Here is a 25896-nt window from a genome sequence, read left to right as displayed (position 1 = left end):
CCATGTCCTGAAGCGTCATATCCACACGTTCTTTGAACACTTCCAGAGATGGTGACTCCACCACCTCCCTGGGCAGCCTGTTCCAATGCTTGACCACCCTCTCGGTGAAGAAATTTTTCCGAATATCCAATCTAAACCTCCCCTGGCGCAACTTGAGGCCATTTCCTCTAGTCCTATCACTAGTTACTTGGGAGAAGAGGCCAACACCCTCGTTGCCACAACCCCCTTTCAGGTAGTTGTAGAGAGCGATAAGGTCTCCCCTCAGCCTCCTTTTCTCCAGACTGAACAGCCCCAGTTCCCTCAGCCGCTCCCCATAAGACTTGTGCTCCAGACCCCTCACCAACTTCGTTGTCCTTCTCTGGACATACTCCAGCACCTCAGCATCCTTCTTGTAGTGAGGGGCCCAAAAGTGAACACAGGATTCAAGGTGCGGCCTCACCAGTGCCGAGTACAGGGGCACAATCGTTTCCCTCCTCCTGCTGGCCACACTATTTCTGATACAGGCCAGGACGCTGTTGGCCTTCTTGGCCACCTGGGCACACTGCCGGCTCATATTCAGCCAGCTGTCAACCAGCACCCACAGGTCACTTTCCGCCGGGCTGCTCTCTAGCCACTCCTCCCCAAGCCTGTAGCGTTGCATGGGGTTGTTGTGGCCGAAGTGCAGGACCCGGCACTTGGCCTTATTAAACCTCATACAGTTGACCTCTGCCCATCGATCCAGCCTGTCCAGATCCCTCTGCAGAGCCCTCCTAACCTCCAGCAGATCAACACTCCCACCCAACTTGGTGTCATCTGCAAACTTACTGAGGGAGCACTCGATCCCCTCATCCAGATCATTGATAAAGATATTGAATAAGACCCACCCCAGAACCAAGCCCTGGGGAACACCGCTTGTGACCGGCCGCCAGCTGGATTTAACGCCATTCATCACAACTCTCTGGGCTTGGCCGTCCAGCCAGTTCTTTACCCAGCGAAGAGTACACCTGTCTAAGCCACAAGCTGCCAGTTTCTCCAGGAGAATGCTGTGGGAGACGCTGTCAAAGGCTTTACTAAAGTCCAGGTAGACAACGTCCACAGCCTTTCCCTCATCCACTAGGCGCGTCACCTGGTCATAGAAGGAGATCAGGTTGGTCAAGCAGGACCTGCCTTTCACGAACCCATGCTGGCTGGGTGTCGTGGTTTAACCCCAGCCGGCAACTAAGCACCACGCAGCCGCTCGCTCACTCTCCCTCCCACAGTGGGACGGGGGAGAGAATTAGGAAAAACCTCGTGGGTTGAGATAAACACGGTTTAATAGGACAGAAAGAAAGAAGGGAACAACGATGATAATACCTACAAAGGAATGTACAAGAACAAGTGAGGCCCAATACAGAAATTGCTCACCACCCCGTGATCGACAGCCCGTCCCCGAGCAGCAATTTCCGCCCCCCAGCCAACTCCAGTTTATGTACTGGGCATGACGTCGTATGGTAGGGAGTATCTCTTTGGCCAGTCTGGGTCAGCTGTCCCGGCTGTGTCCCCTCCCAGCTCCCCGTGCACCCCCAGCCTGCTTGCTGGCAGGCCAGCACAAGAAGCTGGACTGTCCTTGACGGCTCAGCAACAACCCAAAACATCAGCACATTATCAACAGTTCCTCATCCCAAATCCAAAACACAGTCTCACACTAGCTTCTGTGAAGAAAACCAGCTCTATCCTGGCTGAAACCAGGACAGTATCCACCCCTTATTCCATACCATTTACGTCATGCCCAGGTCCTATACTTTTCAATACATTCCAATTATTCATTATTACTCTTCCTGTCTTTTAATATATACACACAGATATCACTTTCTTAGTCCATGGGCCATCACTTAAAATGTCTATGGAGTTCAGTCAGTCCATGACTCTGGGCTTCATCCATCATAGCAGTCTCTCAGGGCAGGGGAGATGGTATGTGGTGTTGGATTGTCATCTGGCACGGTCCATGTCCATGATCTGCAGGTCGAAGATGTCGATCTCGAGGGATTTGTTGGGCGCAAGCTGCTGAAGCCAGTTCTGGTTTCATCACTGCTGCACGTTGCTTGGTTTCAGTGAAGCTCATTCTTCATCAGTCTGGGTGATTCTTATTATAATACCATTGATATGGTAGATAGCAACCATAGTAGTAATGTCATACTGAACAATTAACATAATACAATTCAAATCATTGACTGTTTTCACCCAACATCAAGTCTCCTTGAGGTACACATCGGACTTCCCCATCCTTCCGCATTACCCACCAAGTGCACCCAGGTCCCTGGGCAAAGGCAATCCCACGAACGGGTTTGCCTTTTCCTAATGCAGGAGTAACCCAGACTGTCTTCCCCAGCATGTTTCTCACATGCACCACAGGGACTTTATCCCCTTCTACAGTACGTAGAAGTTTTGATTGGGCAGGGCCGGCTCTATTAGTAGATCCCCTAGTGTTGACTAACCAGGTGGCTTTGGCTAAATGTTTATCCCAATGTTTGAATGTCCCGTCACCCATTGCTCTCAGGGTAGTCTTTAACAGTCCGTTGTATCGTTCAATTTTTCCGGAAGCTGGTGCATGATAGGGGATGTGATACACCCAGTCAAAGCCATGCTCTTTGGCCCAGGCGTCTATGAGGTTGTTTCGGAAATGAGTCCCATTGTCTGACTCAATTCTTTCGGGGGTGCCATGTCGCCATAAGACTTGCTTTTCAAGGCCCAGGATAGTGTTCCGGGCGGTGGCATGGGGCACAGGGTATGTTTCCAGCCATCCGGTGGTTGCTTCCACCATGGTAAGCACATAGCGCTTGCTTTGGCGAGTTTGTGGAAGTGTGATATAGTCAATCTGCCAGGCCTCCCCATATTTATATTTCAACCATCGTCCTTCATACCAGAGGGGCTTTAACCGCTTGGCTTGTTTGATCGCAGCACACGTCTCACATTCATGGATAACCTGTGCAATAGCATCCATGGTCAGGTCCACCCCTCGATCCCGAGCCCATCTATATGTTGCATCTCTTCCCTGATGGCCTGAGGTGTCATGGGCCCACCGAGCTATAAATAATTCACCCTTATGTTGCCAGTCCAGATCCACCTGAGCCACTTCAATCTTAGCAGCCTCATCCACCTGGTGGTTGTTTTGATGTTCTTCGGTGGCCCGACTCTTGGGTACGTGAGCATCTACGTGACGTACTTTTATGACGAGATTCTCTAGTCGGGCAGCAATATCTTGCCACAATTCAGCAGCCCAGATGGGCTTGCCTCTGCGTTGCCAGTTGCTCTGCTTCCATTGCTGCAGCCACCCCCATAGAGCATTTGCTACCATCCATGAGTCAGTATAAAGATAGAGTACTGGCCATTTTTCTCGTTCAGCAATATCTAAAGCCAGCTGGATGGCTTTCACCTCTGCAAACTGACTTGATTCACCTTGTCCTTCAGCAGCTTCTGCGACTCGTCGTATAGGGCTCCATACAGCAGCTTTCCACCTTCGATGTTTGCCTACAATACGACAGGACCCATCAGTAAACAGGGCATATTGCCTTTCGTTCTCTGGCAGTTCATTATACGGTGGAGCCTCTTCAGCACGCGCCACCTCCTCTTCCGGTGATATTCCAAAATCTTTGCCTTCTGGCCAGTCCATGATCACTTCCAAGATTCCCGGGCGATTAAGATTTCCTATTTGAGCCCGCTGTGTAATAAGCGCGACCCACTTACTCCACGTAGCATCAGTCGCATGATGCGTAGAGGGGACCCTCCCTTTGAACATCCAGCCCAGCACCGGCAGTCGGGGTGCCAGGAGGAGCTGGGAGGGGACACAGCCGGGACAGCTGACCCAGACTGGCCAAAGAGATATTCCCTACCATACGACGTCATGCCCAGTACATAAACTGGAGTTGGCCGGGGGGGCGGAAATCGCTGCTCGGGGACGGGCTGTCGATCACGGGGTGGTGAGTAATTTCTGTATTGGGCCTCACTTGTTCTTGTACATTCCTTTGTTGGTATTATCATCGTTGTTCCCTTCTTTTTTTCTGTCCTATTAAACCGTGTTTATCTCAACCCACGAGGTTTTTCCTAATTCTCTCCCCCGTCCCACTGTGGGAGGGAGAGTGAGCGAGCGGCTGCGTGGTGCTTAGTTGCCGGCTGGGGCTAAACCACGACACTGGGCCTGATCCCTTGGTTGTCCTGCACATGCCCTGTGAGCGCTCTCAAGACCAACCGCTCCATAATCTTCCCCGGTACAGAGGTCAGGCTGACAGGCCTGTAGTTCCCCGGATCCTCCTTCCGGCCCTTCTTGTAGATGGGTGTCACATTGGCAAGCCTCCAGTCTTCTGGGACCTCCCCTGTTAACCAGGACTGCTGATAAATGATGGAGAGTGGCTTGGCAAGCTCCTCCACCAGCTCTCTCAGTACTCTCGGGTGCATCCCATCAGGCCCCATAGACTTGTGAGTGTCCAGGTGGCTTAACAAGTCCTTTCTCCTGTCTTAAAAGAGTGTTATGTCAGATGGAGCCCAAAGTCATGGAATAAGTGAACTCAGTAGACATTTCATAGACATTTGTGGACATATTACAGACATTTTACAGGGGTAGTGGTTAATGACATTGTATTGGATAGTGTGATACCTGAGCATGACGTAAATGGTATTGAATAAGCGGTGGATACTGTCCTGGTTTCAGCTGAGATAGAGTTAATTTTCTTCATAGAAGCTAGTATGAGACTATGTTTTGGAATTGGGATGAAAAAATATTGATGATGTACTGATCGTTTTAATTGTTGCTAAGCAGTCAAGGACTTTTCAGCTTTCTGTGCTCTGACCTGCCAAGCGAGAAGGTGGGGGGTGCACGGGAAGGTGGGAGAGGACACAGCCAGGGCAGCTGACCCAAACTAGCCGAAGAGATATTCCATACCATATGATGCCATGCTCAGTATATAAAATGGGGGAGTTGGCTGGTGAGGGGCCGCAGCTCGGGAACTAACTGGGCATCAGTCAGCATGTGGTGAGCAATTGTTCTTTGCATCACTTGTTTTGTATATTCTTTTATCATTATTTTTATCATTATTCTTCTTCTTTCTGTTTTCCCTGTCCTATTAAACTGTCTTTATCTCAGCTCATGAGTTCTACCCTTTTTCTTTTTTGGTTCTGTCCCCCATCCTGCTGGGCTGGGAGGGTGAGCGAATGGCTGTGTGGTTGTTTTGGCTACCTGCTGGGTTAAACCACAACAGTCCTTTTTATGAATTGTGAGGAGTGGCTTTTAATGATTTATGAGGAGTGGCCATAAAGTTAATTGCCATTAATAGAAAGTTGTTGGGAAAGCATCAATTACAGAAATAGAGGACATGCAATTGTCATACCTTCACTGCTTCCTAGTTTCCCACATGCCAGTTAAGAGACAGGATAGCGTAACTGAATTAGTAATGAGCGAAACAGAACAGCTAACTCTTAAATCCAGGAGAGTAAATAAATTGCTATACACAACAGTTCTACAATATTTCTTAGAAATAAAAATTAAGGCAAAATAGCCTGAATTACAATTGACCCTTGTAATCAGGTGATGCAAATTTTAATGTTAGTGAATTAAACTGTCATTGTTTTGATGAAACACTGATGTGATTTACTCCAGTTAAATAGAGGTATTTAGCTTGACATAGAGCTTTTATAGGAAGGTAGAAGCAGATTCTGGAAGCTGTTTTTTTCAAAAAGGAAAGGCAGAGAAGCCACTCGTGTGTATCTTTGCACCAGAACTACCGGTTCCCTTATGTTCCCTCACTCGTTTATACTGTGACTAGGATTGTGCATTCATTTGAATCTGTACTTAGTAACTCACTGAAAAGTGACTTTTTTTCTCTGGTTTCATACTTCATACCATGGTTAAGTCACTTGGTGTTTGTTAGCAGAGCATAAGTAGTTCGATCAGATTGATTTATATCATGTTGCTCACAAATTGTTGTTAAATGTATGTGTAGGCAAAGAGAGGAATTGAAGATCCTGGTATTATACTCTGTCATTTATATTAAGCTTTCCATTTTTTTTCATTTCATAAGGTCTTGCCTGTCAAATGCAAAAACTCTCATCATTATTGTGCAGGCCTTTTGCATTTAGAATGATTAAAGTTTTGAGATTTTCTTGTGTAAGGACTTAAAGGATCGTGTTGTAATTAAGAACATTTGAAACGCTTTCAGCTTTATTCTTAAAGTGAATTTTGGTCCCTTTTTTTGTAAGATTAGGAAGTGTATAGCCAAGGGTGATCCCAGTTTTCCTCTTTCTGAATCCTAAAGTGGTTTTAAATCCTTTTTGTGTGTTTGGTTTTTTTTTTTTTAACATGTTCCTATCAACCCCTTTTTTCTTTCCTAGGACTGTCTTGTCTCCAAACCTCCCCACCCCCTCCCCTTCTCTCTCTCACAAGAGACATAGACATAACGTGACTGTACCTGGATCTTATGAAAGTTGTTTTAAAAAGTGCAAGGGGAAGCCAGTGATCAAAGCAGGAGTGCATTAGATGATTGTAGAAGCAATAATGAGATTCCAGATACTGGAATGTGGTTGGAATAAAGATAGGATAGATTGCATGGGTTTGAAAGGGGAGATGCTACTTGGAGGTGACTGACCTTGTGGGGCTTCTGTAGTTTTCATAAGGTTCACATAAGCACCCAATATTTAGGAAAGAACGCTGGTAATGTTGTTCCTAATATGGGACTTAAAGAGCATTTGGTAATGGAGCACTAAAACGGTTACTTTTGGGTGCTTATCTGAACTAAACTTTTGAACCTTCTGAAGTTCACCCATAATTATAGTCAGCCTTCTAGTTTTAATTGTGTTGCCATCAGTATTTCAGCAATGAGGCTGAAAATACTCTAGGTTTTCTTCAGATTGAAATTGTAAGTTACAATTCAAGCTAGTTATTTTTATGCTCTATTTTAGCAAATGCTCATCGAGAGGTGCAGCATATTATAGATGAAACATGCTGAAGTAACATAAAATCCTAATTAACATTTTAAAATTTTATGAAAAACAAAAAGGAAATTCCCAAATTATCATAGTTTAATATGCATTGTGAATGTATTTCCCTTTGTTTTTTTATTATGGGTCAAACTGCTAACTTTTTTTGGAGGCTTTCATTAGTTTGAAAACATTAAGAACAGCACAGCAATTTGACCTTTGCTCATATTACCCAGTTTTCATTCTGCTGTATTTTTACCATTTCTGATGATTATGATATAGGATGCTTAGTTGTTACATAATTTGAAATGTCTATGTGTAACTCTGCATGACACAACAGAAAGAGGCTCCATCATTGATAACACTTAGGCAAAAGGAAGATAATTTGATTTGCTGTTTTTTTCTCTAGATGGGTTCAGCTTTGTTTAATTTACTGCAAATACAAGCAACCGAATTCCAAACTGAAGTTATGGAGCTCTAAGATACACTGTTACAGGTTGTCATCTATCTTGTCTTGATCTTGTGAAAGGCCTCAGCTTCAGTTTTTCTTTCCTGGATTTTTAAAACACTTTCCCTTGTCTGCTTTCAAATTAAATAGTATACTTTCTACTAGTGATTTTTGGCCTGGCCTTTCCTTTTTACCTCATGTGTTTTTAAGGCTGGCTTATTAAAAACAGCTGCTTAGAGATATTACTGCTAGGATAGTGGTAATAAGGAAATATCTCAAATCAATAGCTATGAAACTAAGGTAGTACCAGGTATAGGGCTGAGCTGGAGAACAGAAAGCTTTATGCGCCTTAGATGAATTTATCTGTTAACTTTCCAAAATCAGCTGAAAATAAAGAAGCCATAGCCATAGTAGTACCTGGTATAATTCCATTTTCATTTAATGAAATAAGAGCAGAGATGGATTTTCCACTTATTTTTAGATATCTTATTTGTTTTCAAATGACTATTAATGTTATTTTTCATTTCATGTAAAGGCTGATGGAGAATTTACTTCAAATTCTACTCTTTTAAATGCAAAGCAACAAACAATTTTCAAGAAGTGCGGCTATGTTTAAAAGAAATTACAAAAATACATTCTTTCATTTATTGTTTTTAATATAACTTATTTCTACAAATTGACACATTGTGTTTCACATAGTTTTCCATAAGGAAATATTCTGTTGATTTTGGGATATTGTATGTCTGTCTCAGACAGAACTCCTTTCTGATTTAAGCAGAGGTTTTTGCTCAAATATCAATAGTATGATACAGCCCATAGTAATTTTACATTACTTTCATTTTGTCTTTATGGATTTACTGAGAAAAGCTTATGCTGAAAATAAGGTCTGAATAAGGACTACCAGACTATGTCAGTAATAATATCTAGTTTTGATGTAGTGCTTTTCATTCTATCTCCCAAAGCAATTTAGGAAGAAGGAAACTATTTTTTTCATTTTATGGAGTAGGGAGGTGAGCTGACATGCATAGAATCATCCTGCAAACAGATGAATGACTAAAATAGTTTTGGAGTGCTGTAGCGATTAATCCACACAGTTCAGCTGATTATCAGTTTGGAATTACAATGTCTAAGAGATATTAGTTCAGTGAATTTGGAGGAGTCTAGTGCCACAAAGAAGCCTGAGTATACAAAAAGAATTCATTTCCTATTGGAAGGAAATTATTAAATACTCTCATTTGTGGATATGTTAGCCTGGCAATGAAATACATGTTTTAATTATTACTTCCCCTTTTATGTTAATATATAGATGGTGTACTTGTGTAGCCATAACAAAAGTGAAATTCTGCAAGTAAACCCTGGAGCACAAACCAGAATTCTGGATTCAAATCACCCTGAAATATAGATGCTTTCAAATTCCAGACTGTTATCCAGATCGGATGTTTTTCTTCTGTCTATATTTATGATGGTTGAAATCTTTGTTTCTTAATGCAGTTGAATTTTTGGGTTTTCAGAACACTGAACCAAACTTCACAAAATCTATTGCTTTAAACAGCTACTGATTTAAACATTTGAACTTGATCAGATGCAAAATAAGCACAGAGTCAGAAGTAGAATTGTCACAGTCTGACACTTTTCATAGAATCATAGAATCTTTGGGTGGGAAGGGACCTTTAAAGGTCATCTAGTCCAACGCCCCCTGCAGTGGAGAGGGACATCTTCAACTAGATCAGGTTGCTCAGAGCCCCGTCCAACCTGACCTTGAATGTTTGCAGGGATGGGGCATCTACCACCTCTCTGGGCAACCCGTGCCAGTGTTTTTACACTCTCATTGTGAAAAATTTCTTCCTTATATCTAGTTGAAATCTACCCTCTTTTAGTTTAAAACCATTACCCCTCGTCCTATACTACAGGCCCTGCTAAAAAGTCTGTCCCCATCTTTCTTATAAGTCCCCTTTAAATACTGGAAGGCTGCAATAAGGTCTCCCCGGAGCCTTCTCTTCTCCAGGCTGAACAACCCCAACTCTCTCAGTCTGTCCTCATAGGAGAGGTGTTCCATCCCTCTGATCGTTTTTGTGGCCCTCCTCTGGACCCGCTTCAGAAGGTCCATGTCTTTCCTGTGCTGAGGGCTCCAGAGCTGGACTCAGTACTCCAGGTGGGGTGAGACCAGAGCAGAGGGGCAGAATCACCTCCCTCAACTTGCTGGCCACGCTGCTTTGGATGCAGCCCAGGATACGGTTGGCCTTCTGGGCTGCGAGGGCACCCTGCCTCCTCATGTCCAGCTTTTCATCCACCAGTACCCCCAAGTCATTCTTGGCAGGGCTGCTCTCAATGTCTTCATCCCCAAGCCTGTATTGATACTGGGGGTTGCCCCGACCCAGGTGCAGGACCCTGCACTTGGCCTTGTGGAACATCATGAGGTTCACACAGGCCCATTCCTCGAGCTTGTCGAGGTCCCTCTGGATGGCATCCCGTCCCTCAGCCGTGTCAACCACACCACTCTGGTGTTGTCTGCAAACTTGCTGAGGGTGCACTCGGTCCCACTATGTCACTGATGAAGATATTAAAGAGTACTGGTCCCAGTACGGACCCCTGAGGGACACCACTCATCACCAATCTCCATCTGGACATTGAGCCGTTGACCACTACCCTCTGGATGCAACCATCCAACCAATTCCTCATCCATCCAACAGTCCACTCATCAAATCCATATCTCTCCAATTCAGAGAGATGGATGTTGTGGGGGACTGCGTCAAAGGCCTTGCAGAAGTCCAGATAGACGACATGGGTAGCTCTTCCCTTGTCCACTGATGTGGTCACTCCATCATAAAAGGCCACTAGGTTGGTCAGGCAGGACTTGCCCTTGGTGAAGCCGTGCTGGCTGTCTCAAATCACCTCCCTGTCCTCCATGTGCCTTAACATAGCTTCTAGGAGGATCTGCTCCATGATCTTCCCAGGCACAGAGGTGAGACAGACAGGTCGGTAGTTCCCAGGGTCCTCTTTTCTACCCTTTTTAAAAATGGCTTTTAAAATTAAAATTTAAAAATATTTCCCTTTTTCCAGTCTCCAGGGACTTCAACTGACTGCTATGATTTTTCAAATGTCATGGAGAGTGTCTTGGCAACTACATCAGCCATTTCCCTTGGGACTCTGGGATGCATCTTGTGAAGTCACATAGACTTATGTAGGTTCAGGTTCCTCAGGTGGTCTCAAACCTGATCTGCTCTTACAGTGCGAGGGACCTTACTCGCCCAGTCCTTGCCTTGAGGTTCATCCCCTTGAGAGGTGTGGGAAGAGAGGCTGCCAGTGAAGACTGAGGCAAAGAAGTCGTTGAGTACCTCAGCCTTCTCCTCATCCATTTTTACCAGTTTGCCAGTCTTGCTCATCAAGGGGCATACGCTTTCTTTGACCTTCCTCTTCTGGCTGACATACCTGTAGAAGCCCTTATTATTCTTTGCATCCGTTGCATGATCACTGCAGCCCAGGCTTTTTTTTCCCATCTTTTAATTACAATTTTACAATATAAACCACACATGTAACATAAGCAAATAAATTAGACTAATTTTGCTCAACAAAATGCGCAAGTAAATTAGATGAAAAAGTATATAAGGCAGGATTATGATAGCAGCACTTCATAATGTTTCTGAAAGGAACCAATTTTAGGTTTTCACTTTAAAATCAGTACTGTATTGAAGTTTGGATTCATGGCTGATTTTGATGTGCATTTGATTTAGTGTTGAATTTTAACAACTTAATGGTTGTGATATTTGTAATCTATTTAAAGAGAATTTTCAAGAGCCTTTGTGATGTATCTTCTGTGCTTTCCCTGTTCTATTTGGTATTTTAAACCATATGTTTATTTGTGAATGTGTATCTTAATCTGAAAATGTTAACAGCTGAGTGGCAAAAGCAAGTGTTTTATTCCGAGATTTAAGTAAGTAAATATTTATAGTTTGCATTTCTTCAACGAAAAATTCTAATTTAAAAGGTAAGATAGTCTACTGCAGGTATGCTTTTACAAGTTGTTATATTTAGGCTCAAGAATGTAAATTTATTCCACAACTTGCTCAAGTTTTCATAGAGCCATCCACCGAATGGGAGTTGGTGCATAACAGTATAATGAAATAGCTTAGGCCTAATTGTCAGAAATCGGATGGAAACTCCATAAATCATCAGTAGTCATTCCAGACCGTTCTAATATGGTATGTTTTTAATGGATTTTTAAAAAGATATCTTGCTTCTACCAATCGTGAAACTAAATACACTGTATATATCAATCCTGCAAGAATGGCACCAGCTGATTTTAACTTGGAAAAGAATTTTGCATTATTCAAGAAAAGCTTGTACTCTTGAACTGTTACTGCAGCTGCTAGTGAATAATGTATAAATAAATCCATTTCTATATGCAGTACAATGCAAGAAACATGAATCTTAGGGTAAAACTTAACAGTGGTTCCTGTTAAGATGTATAGAAAGGATAGCATAGGTGCCAGATATTCATTCATTTCCTCAGAGAAATAATGATTGGGGGGGGCAGGACCTAATAACTTTTATTTACTCACACTGTCTTTTCCTTTTTGCTCTTTGTACCAAGGTTCAACCATAGAATCTGTACTATTTGTAGGGTATGATTCCAAGCAGCTGTTAAATAAAATGCAATAATAATGACTATCATAAGATCATTTTAAAAATCTGAGTATCTTTCCAATTTTCAAAAATAAAAATAGAAAATACCTATAAGCAGTTTGTGAACTCTTACACAGATCACAAAGTAATACAAATATTATCATGTAAGTCAGTCAGTTACTATAAAAGCAAACCACTTCTGATTCCATTCTGCATACATAGTCCAATCCACAGGCAACTGAAATTACTACGAAGATTTCCAAACTTTGTATCACACCCATATTATGAATTTCAACCCTTGGATAGTTTTAACAATGAATCTCTAATGTCAACAGAACTGGCTTAATTTAAATGAGTAAATGTGCAAAACCAAGTGAGAAAATATTGTAGGAAAAAACATTATTTGAAAAAAAAAAAGTGTGTGTTTAACGCTGACAATGTAGGGAAATAGGATAGGATAAATCATTTATGAAATATCATCCACAAATCTAAAAAGCCTAAAGGAAATATTTTAGTACGTAGCTCAATTAGTACTAAATACACATGCACTGTTTTAGCATGTGTTACAGAAGATAATTGCAAGTAGTCTGAGCTCAGAAATATTTTGGTTTAAAATAAAAGAAACAAAAATAAATGTTGCTGTTTCATATTTCAAAAATAATAGTAATCTTTTACCATGGAATTTTGAGGCAGATAACGACAGTAATGGAGATACTACAGCACATCTGAAGACTTCTTTTACAACAACACTAAAATATACTAAGCCCAGTATTAGCAGTAATCAAGAAAAAAAACACTATAAAGCATTACTTGCATGACAGGTGTGAAAAACACATTCTTGTAGTCTACAATTTGATGCTTCCAGATTTTTTTTCAGAATATTCTTAGGTAAAATATGGTGCCTTTAAATTGCTCCAGAGTATTTCACAACCATCTACAGATTTATCTCTCCATATCAATTCTTATAGTCTTTGTTCAAAACAAATTTGTGTATATGTGTGTGTATGAGGACTGGAAACAATTTTAGGCCATTATTCTGATCAACTTACTTCTGCCTTCATTCCTAGGAAGTGTGTAGAGAGCTCTGGTGCCTCAGCAAAAGTAACCGCTGTGTTACCAACAGCATTCCAGCAGCTGAAGGTACTCTTTGCCAAACAGGGAGCATTGAAAAGGGGGTGAGTACAAATAATTTATTGTTTGAAGACTACAGGAAGAAAGAACTAGAAGATTAAAGTCATTATGAGCAACTATAGGAGTTCAAAAAGTGAGTTATTAGTTCAGAATAAATTTGCATCCTAATGGGAGTGTCCTACAGAATTTATTTTACAATTATTTTATGTATGTAATTTAATAAAACATTTATCCTTGCTATAAAATTCTGTAGTCTGGATCAAAAATATCCTGTTACATACTCTCTGTATATTTTTTGAGTAATTTCTGTAAAAACTCTATTAGTTTTATCTTTATTAAATTTTATAGCACTCTTCCATAAAGGACTGTTAAACTCTAGGTCTGTTATGGACTCTGAAAATGTGTGACATAGATCTAGAGCCTGAACTCTGTTATTTTGTACAGAAGATAAGAAAATTTTATTCCTTCAGATATAAGCTGAATCATACAAGCATATAGAAAAAAAGTTGCCTTAATAAATGGATTTTCTAAAAGCCCATATTTCCCAGTGACCATTCTATTTTGACTTTGAATTATTCCTTTAATATTCAGTTATACTTGCATAACTGTTTAGCTTGAAAGGATTTTGCTATGCAGTCTGATAAACTTTCCTACCTAACAGAAAAGTACAGAAAGTCAGTGTTGCAATAGATAAGCCTAGTCCTACTGTATCTGTCTGAATTTTGTCTTGAATTTTGATTTTAAAACATTGACTGTATGTATCAGTAGTTTCAGACAAAGTTCTGAAAATGAGTTTTAGATTAAGAAGAATAGTAAGAGTGTTTCTCAATTACAAGGCAAAATATATACAGATCTTAAAGAGGAGAGAAAAATATTTTAATAATTTACAGGATAAAATTAATTAAATTCACCACACACTAAGGAGAAAATAATAGGTTACAATTCTATAACATATTATTATTACTACTACTACTAGTACTAGTACTACTACTAATACTACTACATTTATATTGCAGTCACACCTAAAGGCCTTCAACCAAATTAGGCCCTATTTTGCGGGGCTCTGTCCAAATATATAATAAATAACATTCTCTGCTCTAAATGTCTAACAAGATCCCAGAGTACTTTATCATCTTTGGAGGGTCAATTTCTGCTTTTAGTTACACTGATGTAAATTTGGTGTAACTATTAACTCAAAGCAAAATTTGATGCAGTGTGCATTAATGTCTTATTGGCAGAGTTGGGAGGGATTTCTACAATTAAAATTTCCTAACACTCTTTTATAAAACCTTCTTTTAATTGCTTTTATAAACCTGCCAAACTTTAAATATTTGGGTTGAGATTTTCCACAGTAGATGTCTGCCTACGCCTGAAGTTTTTTAGACTGTTTTCCATAAAGGTTACTCAGCTGTTTTCTGCATACAGGGAAAGAGAATAGAGTGGGGTTTTGCTACTGACAGAACTTGTACATCTATTCTGTTCTGAAGCTTTAACATGTTCATGCTTTGGTGAAGGGTTTTACATATCATCTGGGTTTAAAAAGGTACACTTTTTCCTAATGTTGTAATAATAATTTTATATATACATGAAGCTTCTCTCTGGTCATGTATACCCAGAAATGTGTTTGTGAAGGTAAACTAACAGATTTTAAAATACTCTGATGAGAAAATAGTGCATATAAAACAAAAAGACAAAACTGATAGGAATGTTAATTTTTGTCTTTGAATTTAAAGTAATAAAAAAAGTAACCTTTTCTAACATCATTGTATAGACCTATGCTAGGGATTTAAATGAGGGAAAAATGTGCAAAAAGTGAAAATACAGTGTGCTGAAAGCACAGTTTAAATAGCTGGATTGTGTGATGATCTAAATCCAAGTTATTACTGGACATTAAGTTTCCTTGCAAAATAATTGTAGAAGCACTGGTTGAAAATTCATTGTTAAAGATGAGGTGGCAACCTTAATTGAATTAATCTTCTTTTTTTCCCTGTGAAAAGTGAAATTGATTTTCCTCACTATTACAGTATTGGCTGTATGACTTTTCTAAATGCATACTGTTGTAAATCATAGTTCTGTTAAACAGCTAAAATTCATATCCAAAGCGATCTCAAATGTGCTACAATGTCATATTTTGTTTTATTGTTAATGGTCTGTAGAAGAAAAATCCCAGAATGCTCACATTGTCACAGGGTTAAAATTTTGTGCACGTTTTATATGTATTCAAAAGCATCACCACTGTCCTTCTAATTAAACTAATTGAAAGTTGTTTCTTCAGTGGGAGAGAGGAATTAACATTTCAGTTCTAAATCTTTCATGAAGGGTTGTTCTTTTAAAATAGCTGTCACCTCCTCTTGTTTCTTCATATGCTGGTTACTCAGTAGTCCTTATCTCATTATAGCAGATGGTGTTGCTATAATTCATGGAGGAAGCATATTTCTGTAGTCCCATTAGAAATAATGAAGACATTGGTCATTTTGAATTACCCTGACAGAGATTCTATTCATCACTGGCCTCTGGTGAAAGATAAATTTTGACTAGAAAATTAGAGAGAGACGCCAAAGTGAGCAGTAAGTCCTCAGATTTAACTTCAATAGAGAAGAAAAAACAGCATTTAAGGAGTTTTTACAAGGGAATATGGGAATGTGGAAGAAAGAAATGTTTGGATGACAGAGGAAATTACAGAGCACAGGGATTTTATACAGCTTTGGAAAAATAAGGCAGGTGAAATGCACCTGTGTTGTGGTTTAACCCAGCAGGTAACTAAAACAACCCCACAGCAATTCACTCACCATCCCCCACACCCACAGCCAGACGAGGGAGAGAATTGGAAAAGAAAAAGGGTAGAACTTGTGGATTGAGATACAGACAGTTTAATGGGGGGGGGGGAAGAACAATAATAATGGTAAGAGGATATACAAAACAAGTGATGCACAGCACCCGCTCGCCACCCGCTGACTGATGCCCAGTTAGTTCCCGAGCCACAGCATCTCCCCGGCCGACTCCCACAGTTTATATACTGAGCATGACATCGTATGGTATGGAATATCTCTTTGGCTAGTTTGGGTCAGCTGCCCTGGCTGTGTCCCCTCCCAGCTTCCTGTGCACCCCCAGCCTTCTCTCTGGCAGGCCAGAGCATTGTTGGTTTAATGGTTGGACTTGATGATCTTGAAGGTCCTTTCCAACCTTAGTGATTCTGTGATTCTGTGATAAGCTGGACAGTCCTTGACTGCTTAGCAACAACTAAAAACATCAGTATGTTATCAACATTATTTTCATTCCAAATCCAAAACACAGCACTATACCAGCTATCAGGAAGAAAATTAACTCTCTCCCAGCCGAAACCAGGACAACCTGCCTATTGTATACAGTTATAATGTGATAGAGTTTGGGGGTTTAACTTTAACTCTGAGTGTCTTTCATTTATTAACATTGATTTTGACATGTTTGTAATATTTATAATGTATTTTAAATTAAATTATTAGCATACATTTTTACTCTTAGAAGCATTTTAATTTCTAGCTTTTGACTTTAGCATTAGATACCTGATCATGTACTCCTGTGGCCTTTTTAATAGAATGCTGCAATTTAATCCTTCATGTGTAATTCACATAAATACTTCATTCTGCACTTCGGGACATGGTTTAGTGGGCATGGTGGTGTTGGGTTGACAGTTGGACTTGATGATCTTAGAGGTCTTTTCCAACCTTAATGATTCTATGATTCTATGATTAGAGGCATTGCAAAACACTGTGCCATGTGGTTATATCTATACTAGCTAAAAATATTTGAGTTCACTATACAGACTGCATTATGTGTTATGCAGATATTCACTGATGGTCTGGATTTAAGAGAAGCTCCATATGAAGGGTACGTTCCTCTGACAGATGCCTGCTTATTGTCATAAACCTCCAAGTTGTAAATTTAGAACTGCAAGAAGGATAAACCTTCCTTTCCACAGTACAACTCTATAAAATCTTGTGTCCTTGGTTTTTTTCTGAAAAAGAGTGTGGTGGGTTGACCCTGGCTGGCAGCTCAGCCTTGATGCTGTGCAAACAATGTTCAGCAATAGCTAAAACATCAGTGTGTTATCCGCACTGGTCACAATGCATTTTGATCATAGAATCTTTGGGTTGGAAGGGACCTTTAAGGTCATCTAGTCCAATCCCCCTTCAATGAGCAGGGAAACCTTCAACTAGATCAGGTTGCTCAGAGGCCTGTCCAACCTGGCCTGCATGTTTCCAGGGATGGAGCATTGAGATTGATCTTGAGATTTAAAATAGTCTGCTTTGTATGTTTTCTGTAGACACATGAATACTGGTTTTTTTGTTTCTCTAACTGATAGAGGATGAGGTTTATAAACAGAAATGTGCTGGATTCTAACAGCTGTTTTAAAACAGGTACAGCACTTACAGAGAAAAAAAAGGATAAAAATGTTTTGAGATAAGAAACAAGTATGAATGTGGCTAGAAAAATAATGTTACAGGTTTCACTTATATTAATGTTAAATGATTGCATGCGTTCATATGCAAAACTACTTTTTATCTAGGTACATTTGCTCATGATAAGCTACACATTTTATTATTCATTGTTTTAATGTACATTCTTGAGAGCTTCGTACGTAGACTCTGACATGTTTGACAGTCTAGAAGTACCTTTTTATTAAAAATTAAATTTCTAATGAAAAGTTAAGGATTTTAGTCATTTTCTTTGACTAACATACTGTACAATCCTTGTTCATATCAAACTCCTATTAATTCTTTTTTTTTCTGAATAATGACTGCAGATTAAATTCTCTTTTCAGTTTCTTTCATAAAAATCCAGAGTAATTCAGGTCATTGTAAGTGGCTGCATTTACTTGTTTACATATGTCCCACATTGTTGGGACTGAGGTGAGCCTTAGGACTCGGGAAAAGAGAAAACTTGGCTTTGCTGTATCAATTAGTATAAAGTCAACACTGAGTCTTCCAGTCGTGCTTATGGGTGGACAGGGATATGTCTATCTGTCCATGTGTTCTGTGTATGTCTCAGTGCTTTTTGTCAAATTCATATGACTGATTTTGGACATAAAAGTTGTCTGGTTTCTTTTTGGAAAGGGTCAATACTGTGTCTGTTATGGGAGTTCAAGGGAGTTAAACAGCAGATGTCCACCTTTTGGAAGTGAAATGTGCAGATTCAGGCCACAGTAAACCTGAGGCCATGCTCTGCTCTGTCACCTAAGCCAATAATGGCAAGAAAGGCTTATCTAATTGAGCTACTCCAGGTTCTCAGTGATGCAATAGACAATCAAACTATGGGCTCCAGGATTATTTCTGAATGGCTTAAAAAAGGTTTTTGACTAAGGAAATGATAAACTTATTTTAATAATTACCCATTGTGTGAATTGTCTGTCATTTTGTATGTCCAATGTAAGTAACAATATTGCAAAGGTTCAGTGTTTGCATGAATAAATTACACCTTTCATTCTGTCCCTGAACCCAGTTCACTAGGCCAGTCACTATTATATAGTGATTTTCTGTACCATGTCTACTGCCTTGGCACTACTGTTATTATGTCTGTAGCATTAGTATAATGAAGTACTGCAACAAATTCTTCTTCCATTGTAACCTAGTCCATATTTTATTTTTTAAAATATAAGGGAATATTTTCTTAAAAATAATATCATATTTTGCATAATGAAGCCCCTATATTGAATCCTAAGTGGAGGATGTTTTACTAAACTAATCTTAGAAATGCATCTTAGTGTTTAAAAGACTAAGCTATTTGCAATTCCTTTAATGTGAAACATTAAGGAGGATGTATGAAGAAAAAAGAAAATCTTTATTTTAAGCTTGCTTTAACTTATGGTGTGTGTTAGGGACCTATAATTCAGGACTTAGTGAAGACAATTAACAAATCACATGCCTCCTCACCAATGTCTAAACATGGCTAGAAAAAGTAAAATATTAGTCGTCTTATCTATACAGAGAATGCTAATGCCTATAACTGTCATTGCCTGACCCTTACATTTTTCTGTCCTGATAACTCTGCCAGCCTGGAAGCTAATTTTGTGGGTTTTTTTGTGAAATCTTTCAGTGGTGTTATCAGGGAGAGTGCGTACCTTTTGGCACTTGGCCCCAGAGCATAGATGGGGGCTGGGGTTCGTGGTCAATATGGGGAGAGTGCAGCAGGACCTGCGGGGGAGGAGTCTCCTCATCTATAAGACACTGTGACAGTCCAGCGTAAGTAGCTAAAGTAAGCCGGAGCCAACAAAAAGACACACTTGGAAATTATTCAAAACTGTGGTTTCACATGTTATCTGTAAAAATGTTTTGCTAGTTTGCCAACATCTGTCTTCAAAATAGAAGACAGAAACAGTTTAACAGGAGCAGCTCACTAGACATACTTTTAACATTTTTTAATGTATCTGTTATGTATGTACTGTAAACATAGCTGGATTTATATTTAGTAGTAACCAGAAGAGTTTTCTTTCAGCAACTTACTGTTCATGCAAAATATATTTAAATTATGCCTTAGATACATTTCTTTCTTCTTAAGACATTATCTCTGATGCTTGTCTAGGATATGAAGTAACTATTGCCAGTTACTTACTAAAAAAGCAGCACAGTATTTCCAAGATTTTGCATACAACTGCTTACATAGAAACCATAATTAGTATTATTATGTTGTATACAATACACTTATACGCTATCACATCCAACACTTAGTTGTGACTTCCCACTGACTCTTAAAACAATTCAGCAACTTCCCTCCTTGCCACTACTTCCTATTGGTCCATCTACCCTCTCTCAAGAGGGGCCAGCTTCTCCACTACAGCTTGGTCTGTTGCGTGTATCTATACTGGTCCTTTCATCCGTCTACTTCCCAATGTCCTGAGCACTGTTCCAGAGAAGGTCTCTCAGGTAAGTACTACTCTCTCTGTCACTAGTGCTTCTCAGATGAGGAATGCTTACTTATTTCCATTGCTGTTCTTTGCTGAATGAATCACTGCTTTTTTTCTGCTGCTGCTTGCCCTGTTCTGGTTACCTCATCATAGCTATAGGTCTTAGTGGAAGGATGGTTTTATTACTCCATATTTTGTTCTTGTCATGTCCCATAATATCTATTTCCACCACCATTATTGTTTTTTTAAGACCACTTTTTCTTGAAAACATGAAGCTTTTGTACTTATTTCATAAAAATCCATTCTGTGACTTTTATCACTCCTTTCTTGTCTTCTCCTCTCTGCACACTTTGGTTCTTTATTGCTTGTACCCATGTTTTGCAAGCTAGGCTGTACGTCAGCTTTCCACTGTGCTCTGCAAGACAGACACCATAATGTCACATTACTGCTGTTTAAGGTGGTCTGTTCACCTCCTATCATTAGCAATAACTATCAATCAAATCTAGCAAATGTCACTACTTACTGAATTAATTCAAAAGCAAAAATTATCCATATGCATTGATAACAACTCAGACTATGTTACTGAGAGAATAATAAATTAAATACATTATTTTTTTCACAGAAGTATGTAAAAATGCTAGTGAAATGTTTGTTTGGAGCATGAGTAATTTCCTAAGATGTTTTAACTACTCCTGTCACCATGTATATCAGTTGGTATGCTGAAAGATGATTAAATTTTAAATGTTTAACAGTGCAGCAACCAAATGCAATATTTGTTTAAATTTTCTTTTGTGTGTGTCTGCATTAGGAAAAATCTCCCTTTGGTACATTAATTAACTTGAGTTTCTAGGATAGTGTTGCCTGGTTAAATATCTGTAATGTGAAAAATAGTATTGATTTTCTTTTTAGTTAATTGTAAATACTTTTATTTCTTTATTATAAAACAAACACCAAGGTTTTTTCCATTCTGCTTTTAAGATATGAGCCAAAGTTATGATGTCTGATTAATCTTCCATTTAAGTCAATGTTAATTCAGTATTTGGCCTCTGTGGAAGATAGATAAGGTTCTTGAACAATTTGAGAATCTAAGAGCCAATGTCTTAATCATACTAATAGAAACCTGCTTACTCTGGAGTTTCCTCAGATTTAATATGGTTTAATTCAAATCAAATTCTTGAACTAGAAAATGCAGTCTTTGCTGCTGGCTCCAGTATTTAGCAGACAGTGTTTCTTAATTTTGTTATATTTTTGAAGTGTAATATGAGAAGATTAAGAAAAAAAAAAGTATCATGAAGGTTGTTTAAACATTTCTCATTCTAGTTTTACAAAGCAAGCAAATATTAAAAACAATGCCTTTTTAGTATGTTCAAAATACAATTAAACTGTATCGCTTGGGATCTATGCAAACTAGATGAATCCTATATGAGTGAAGATTTTCAAGTACCCAGTATTGTTTTGTATCTGCTCCAATTCAAGTCAATGCTACAATTCTTATTAAATAAAAAAAATTTAAATCTCACCTTAAAACTTCTATGTACTTTTAAGATTTATTTATATGTTACATAATATATAACTCTTGGACATGTATTTATACTAATAATACATAATTATATATAATGAACTTGTGTTTATACTAATACATATACTAACACATAAAACATGTTTTTCCAGGCCTTCAGGTGGAGGCAAATATTGTCTTGGAGAAAGGAAGCGGTATCGCTCCTGTAATACTGATGTAAGTAAATTTAGGTTTTTTTGATTGTACTTGTAAAAGTACAATCTCAACTTGTCTCTTTTGTTTCAGCAGCAATGGATGCATTTTTTTCCCAGTTCAGAAAAGCTGTGAATTCTGTTTAAGGTGAATAAGGAGCATTCCACATCAGACCAAAGGTCTGTCTAGCTGAGTGCCTTGTCTCCCAGCAGTGGCAAATAACAGGTGCTTAGGGAAAAATTATAAACTTTTGGCTGTCAAGGCATGACTTTTCCATGGATATACCATATGAGCTTCCTGAAGCTGGGTGTTAAAAGATTTCTTGAGCTCCACATTATAACTACCACAAATGGAAGTATTTAAACCCTCTTACCCTTTTTATACCTTTATAACTTCCAGTGCTAAATGTGTTAACACAATCCTTTTATACATTCTGTGAAAATGTATTTCTTCTGCTGTGTTTTAAACCTGCTGTTTTGCCATCAGGTATCCACTGATTCTTGTGTTACCAGAATGATCATGGCAGTTTCATCTTAGAGCTGAGCCCACCAAATAATGAAGTACCACTGGGGGTGGGACAGTGTATAAATGTATAAGATCAAATTATGAACCAAAATTACAAATTCAAGTAAGTTTAAAATGGTACCAGAGAATATTACACACCAATAAAGAATTTTGCTAGTAAGTTTCCAAGTCAGTAGCACTACAAACATAAACAGGCTTCCATATTATTTTAGCTTCAAATTTGTCTTAATTTTCTTCTTAAATCAAGACAGTTCATAACAGTGGGAGAGTCTCATGGGTTGAGATAAAGACAGTTTAATAGGTAAAGCAAAAGCTGCGCAAGCAAGCAGAGCAAAACAAAGAATCCATTCACCACTCCCCATGGGCAGGCAGGTGTTCAGCCATCTCCAGGAAAGCAGGGCTCCATCACATGTAATGGTTACTTGGGAAGACAAATGCCATAACTCTGAACGTCCCCCCCTTCCTTCTTCTTCCCCTATCTTTATATACTGAGCATAACATCATATGGTATGGAATATCCCTTTGGCTAGTTTGGGTCAGCTGTCCCAGCTGTGTCCCCTCCCAACTTCTTGTGCACCCCTCACCTTCTTGCTGGCAGGCCCGAGCACGGAAAGCTGAAAAGTCACTGACTGCTTAGCAAAAACTAAAAACATCAGTATGTTATCAACATTATTTTCATCCCAAATCCAAAACGTAGTCTCATACTAGCTTCTGTGAAGAAAATAAACTCTATCCCAGCTGAAACCAGGACAGTACCTAATGGTGTTATTTCACCTGTTCATCTTTTGATATATTTCAGAAAAAATTACAATAGTTAATATGCTGGTTCCTTGATAAAAACTTGTTTTTATGATTGTTATTAATTATCATAAGTATTAGTTCTACAAACTTCTCTGTGGAGGTTATCCTCATAGTTAGGAAGTATTACAAATTTCCAAATTCAAAATTACTTTCCTACTGCTAATCACAGCTGTTCTGTTAGTACAACCAAGATGTGTGTTAGGCCTTTGGGCACAATGTTGTGAGAGGAACTGAAGCTGAGCTGCTTGTCCAGTATGAGCTGTAAAACTTTTCCAGTCATACAACCTTACAAATTACAGTGTACCATTCTGAAACTTTGACCATCTTATATTTTCCATAGCTGTGTATCTTTGTGCAATTTTCATTTGAATGAATCCAGCGTACCAGATGATATGCTGTAATTAATTTACTTTCACCTTAATTTTCACTCAAATGATCTTTTTGTAATTGGAAAACTTCATAAGCAAGAATTTTGTTTATAGTTCCAATTCACAAATGAAAATGTTGAGTAACATTGAACATATTTTTCGTTCTTACAGTTGATAGGAAATTCACTAATGTATTCACCAACTTATTGAAATGTGTCAGTAAATATTTAATAAATTTATTGTGTGCTTTACTGAACTAGTACAGGTTTTTTTCTAGTTTTTTAGTCTGGATGTTGTGCACTACTAAGTGCCTTATAAAAATCTAAGCATATTCCATTATCTTTTTAATTTTACCAGGAAGTGTAAAAAGTATTGGTTGATAAAACCTATTCTTATACAAAATACTGATTGTATTATTATTTATATTTCTTTAAACCTGTATCAGTCAAGTCTCCACCAACTTTTCTATTTATTTGGGATTGATGTCAGGCAAACCGTAACCTAGAATATTCTATTTGTCCTTCTCAAATAATGAACTTTTTACATTAGCACTCTTTCAGTTTGTATGTACAGTCTAAGATTTGTTTAAAAAATCTTGTTTACAGACTGGAGCCCTCCTCCTTTAACTCTTTGAGGACTCTTGCAAGGTAGTTGTCCAGACATTCTTATTTAAAATGTTTATCTCAGATATTATTTAGAATCTGACAGAGTAAGTAGTACACAAGAAAGTTTACATAATAAGTAAACCTGCTCCCTCACAAATATACAATTTTTTAATGCTTTTTGTTATTAACAATCATATCATAGCTACCTAGTGATATAATTGAAATGTTGCTAGGATTTCTTTTATTCTTATCATGTTTTATTTCTTTTTGTTAGACACCTTTCAGACAGCTTTATTCTTAGTCGATTTTGCTTCCCTTATTCTCTCTATACTTGTTTATTACTGAGAGGAAGCTTATAGGGTCACAGAAGGAACATCTAGAAAGTATCTAAGGAGGACATTCAGGCTATTCCCTGGCTCAAAGGCAAAATCAGCTGTCATTAAACCATTCTCAACTGATGGTTAGGCAGCTGACCTGTTAGTCTGATCTGTTTTGAAATACCTGCAGTCAGGGAGATATCAGTAGGATTCTTTACTTACTGTCAGGACAGTTTTCCTAAAATATAGCATATGTTTTCTGACCCTTTAAGACCCTTACATACTCTGTCCCCAGTAAGACAGCTTATGATATTGCCTCTGTGGCAGCCTTTCCTGTGTTTGCGGACCACTAACATGTCTCTTCTTGGTCATCTTTACACTAGACAATCTCTATGTTGATAGCCTTTGGGATCACAGTGTTGTACCAAATATGGGTTCTTTCACCCAGTGTGCAGAGAGCCGAAAAACACACAGAGTCGAGACATTTGCTTTTTATTCCAAATCTGTGCAGGGTTGTGTGCTAGGTGGTAGGTCCACAAAGCTAGCATGCCTCAATTAACACATGGAAAATATTGATACACTTTGAGCAACACTTATCAGTATTTTTGCAAGTTGGCTCAGTCACCCTTGCTCCTACTGGTTCTCGCAAGCCTCGTCTCCACTTAAAGTCACAGCATCCTCCTTTTTTAGTGTGCATGCTCAATGAGGAAGGGGCTTCTGTGGGTAGGGGGCATTCCCTACCAAAGGGCAGGTTTCCATTATGCTAATACTATGTTAATTAGATGTTAATTAGGATAGTTCACTTAAAGTTCAGTAGTTGTGTTCCCTTTGTGATATCTTGTTCCTTCCCTCAAGGTTTTGCCTTGTTAACTACTCACAGAGACTAAACAATACCCTCAGCTTCATTCCTTGCATACCTTCAACAGATCGCCCCTTTGAGACTTAGAGAAATAATTAGTATTTCAAATAAGTCTCACTTAGATCTTTTCATTCTAAAGTCCCCATCCTTGAGAGGCTTCAGAATTTTCCAAAACTGCTCTTTGGTTCCTTCCCGTTGCCATATGTCTTGTTGGAATTTTTCTCTATCCTTTACAGGGAGGCTTTCAGGTCTGAGGAGTTTATTTTCCTCTGTCCTGAGCATGTGTACCCTCGGTGATTGCATTAGAGCTATTTGCTTCATTATGAGCCAAACCTTAAAGTACTATATGATTATAAGCAATAAACATAAACATGTTAGTGAAAACAAGATCACAACAGGATGTAGCATGACATTAAGAATGCCTGTTGCCATGGGTGACTATCTGAGGAGGGCTTCCCACCATCTATGTTCTTCATCTTTCTTCATTTGGTCTAAAACACGATGTCTCTCTTCTGCGTCATGGTGAACGGTGATTAAAGTTCTCTGTCCATCATCTTGGGCATGTTCCGGCAACGGGCATAGATCATTATGTTGTAAAAGTTTTTTTACCAGCGTGAGATTCATCCCGATGGGAGCAGGCAATAGATTTTTAACTAGAGTATAATTGGATTGTAACAGCTGATAAGATGTAACAGGAGCTGAAT

At 39.0% G+C, this 25896-nt stretch overlaps 1 protein-coding gene across 1 annotated transcript in view; it reads left to right on the top strand.

Annotated features, from left to right (window-relative positions):
* The window catches only part of LOC309415268 (A disintegrin and metalloproteinase with thrombospondin motifs 6-like), a gene marked incomplete at both ends in the record, with an annotated part of 195173 nt that overhangs the window by 118510 nt on the left and 50767 nt on the right, over positions 1-25896 (top strand). Inside the window, 3 exons of the mRNA XM_082012736.1 lie at positions 13063-13170; positions 19199-19344; positions 21678-21741. Of these exons, the coding sequence (XP_081868862.1) occupies positions 13063-13170; positions 19199-19344; positions 21678-21741 (318 nt within the window). The remainder of the gene's footprint in view (positions 1-13062; positions 13171-19198; positions 19345-21677; positions 21742-25896) is intronic.

This window comes from Phaethon aethereus, assembly GCF_964289735.1.
Source record: "Phaethon aethereus genome assembly, chromosome: W".
Taxonomy (NCBI): Eukaryota; Metazoa; Chordata; class Aves; order Phaethontiformes; family Phaethontidae; genus Phaethon; species Phaethon aethereus.
This window is presented reverse-complemented; position numbering and strand designations above follow the sequence as displayed.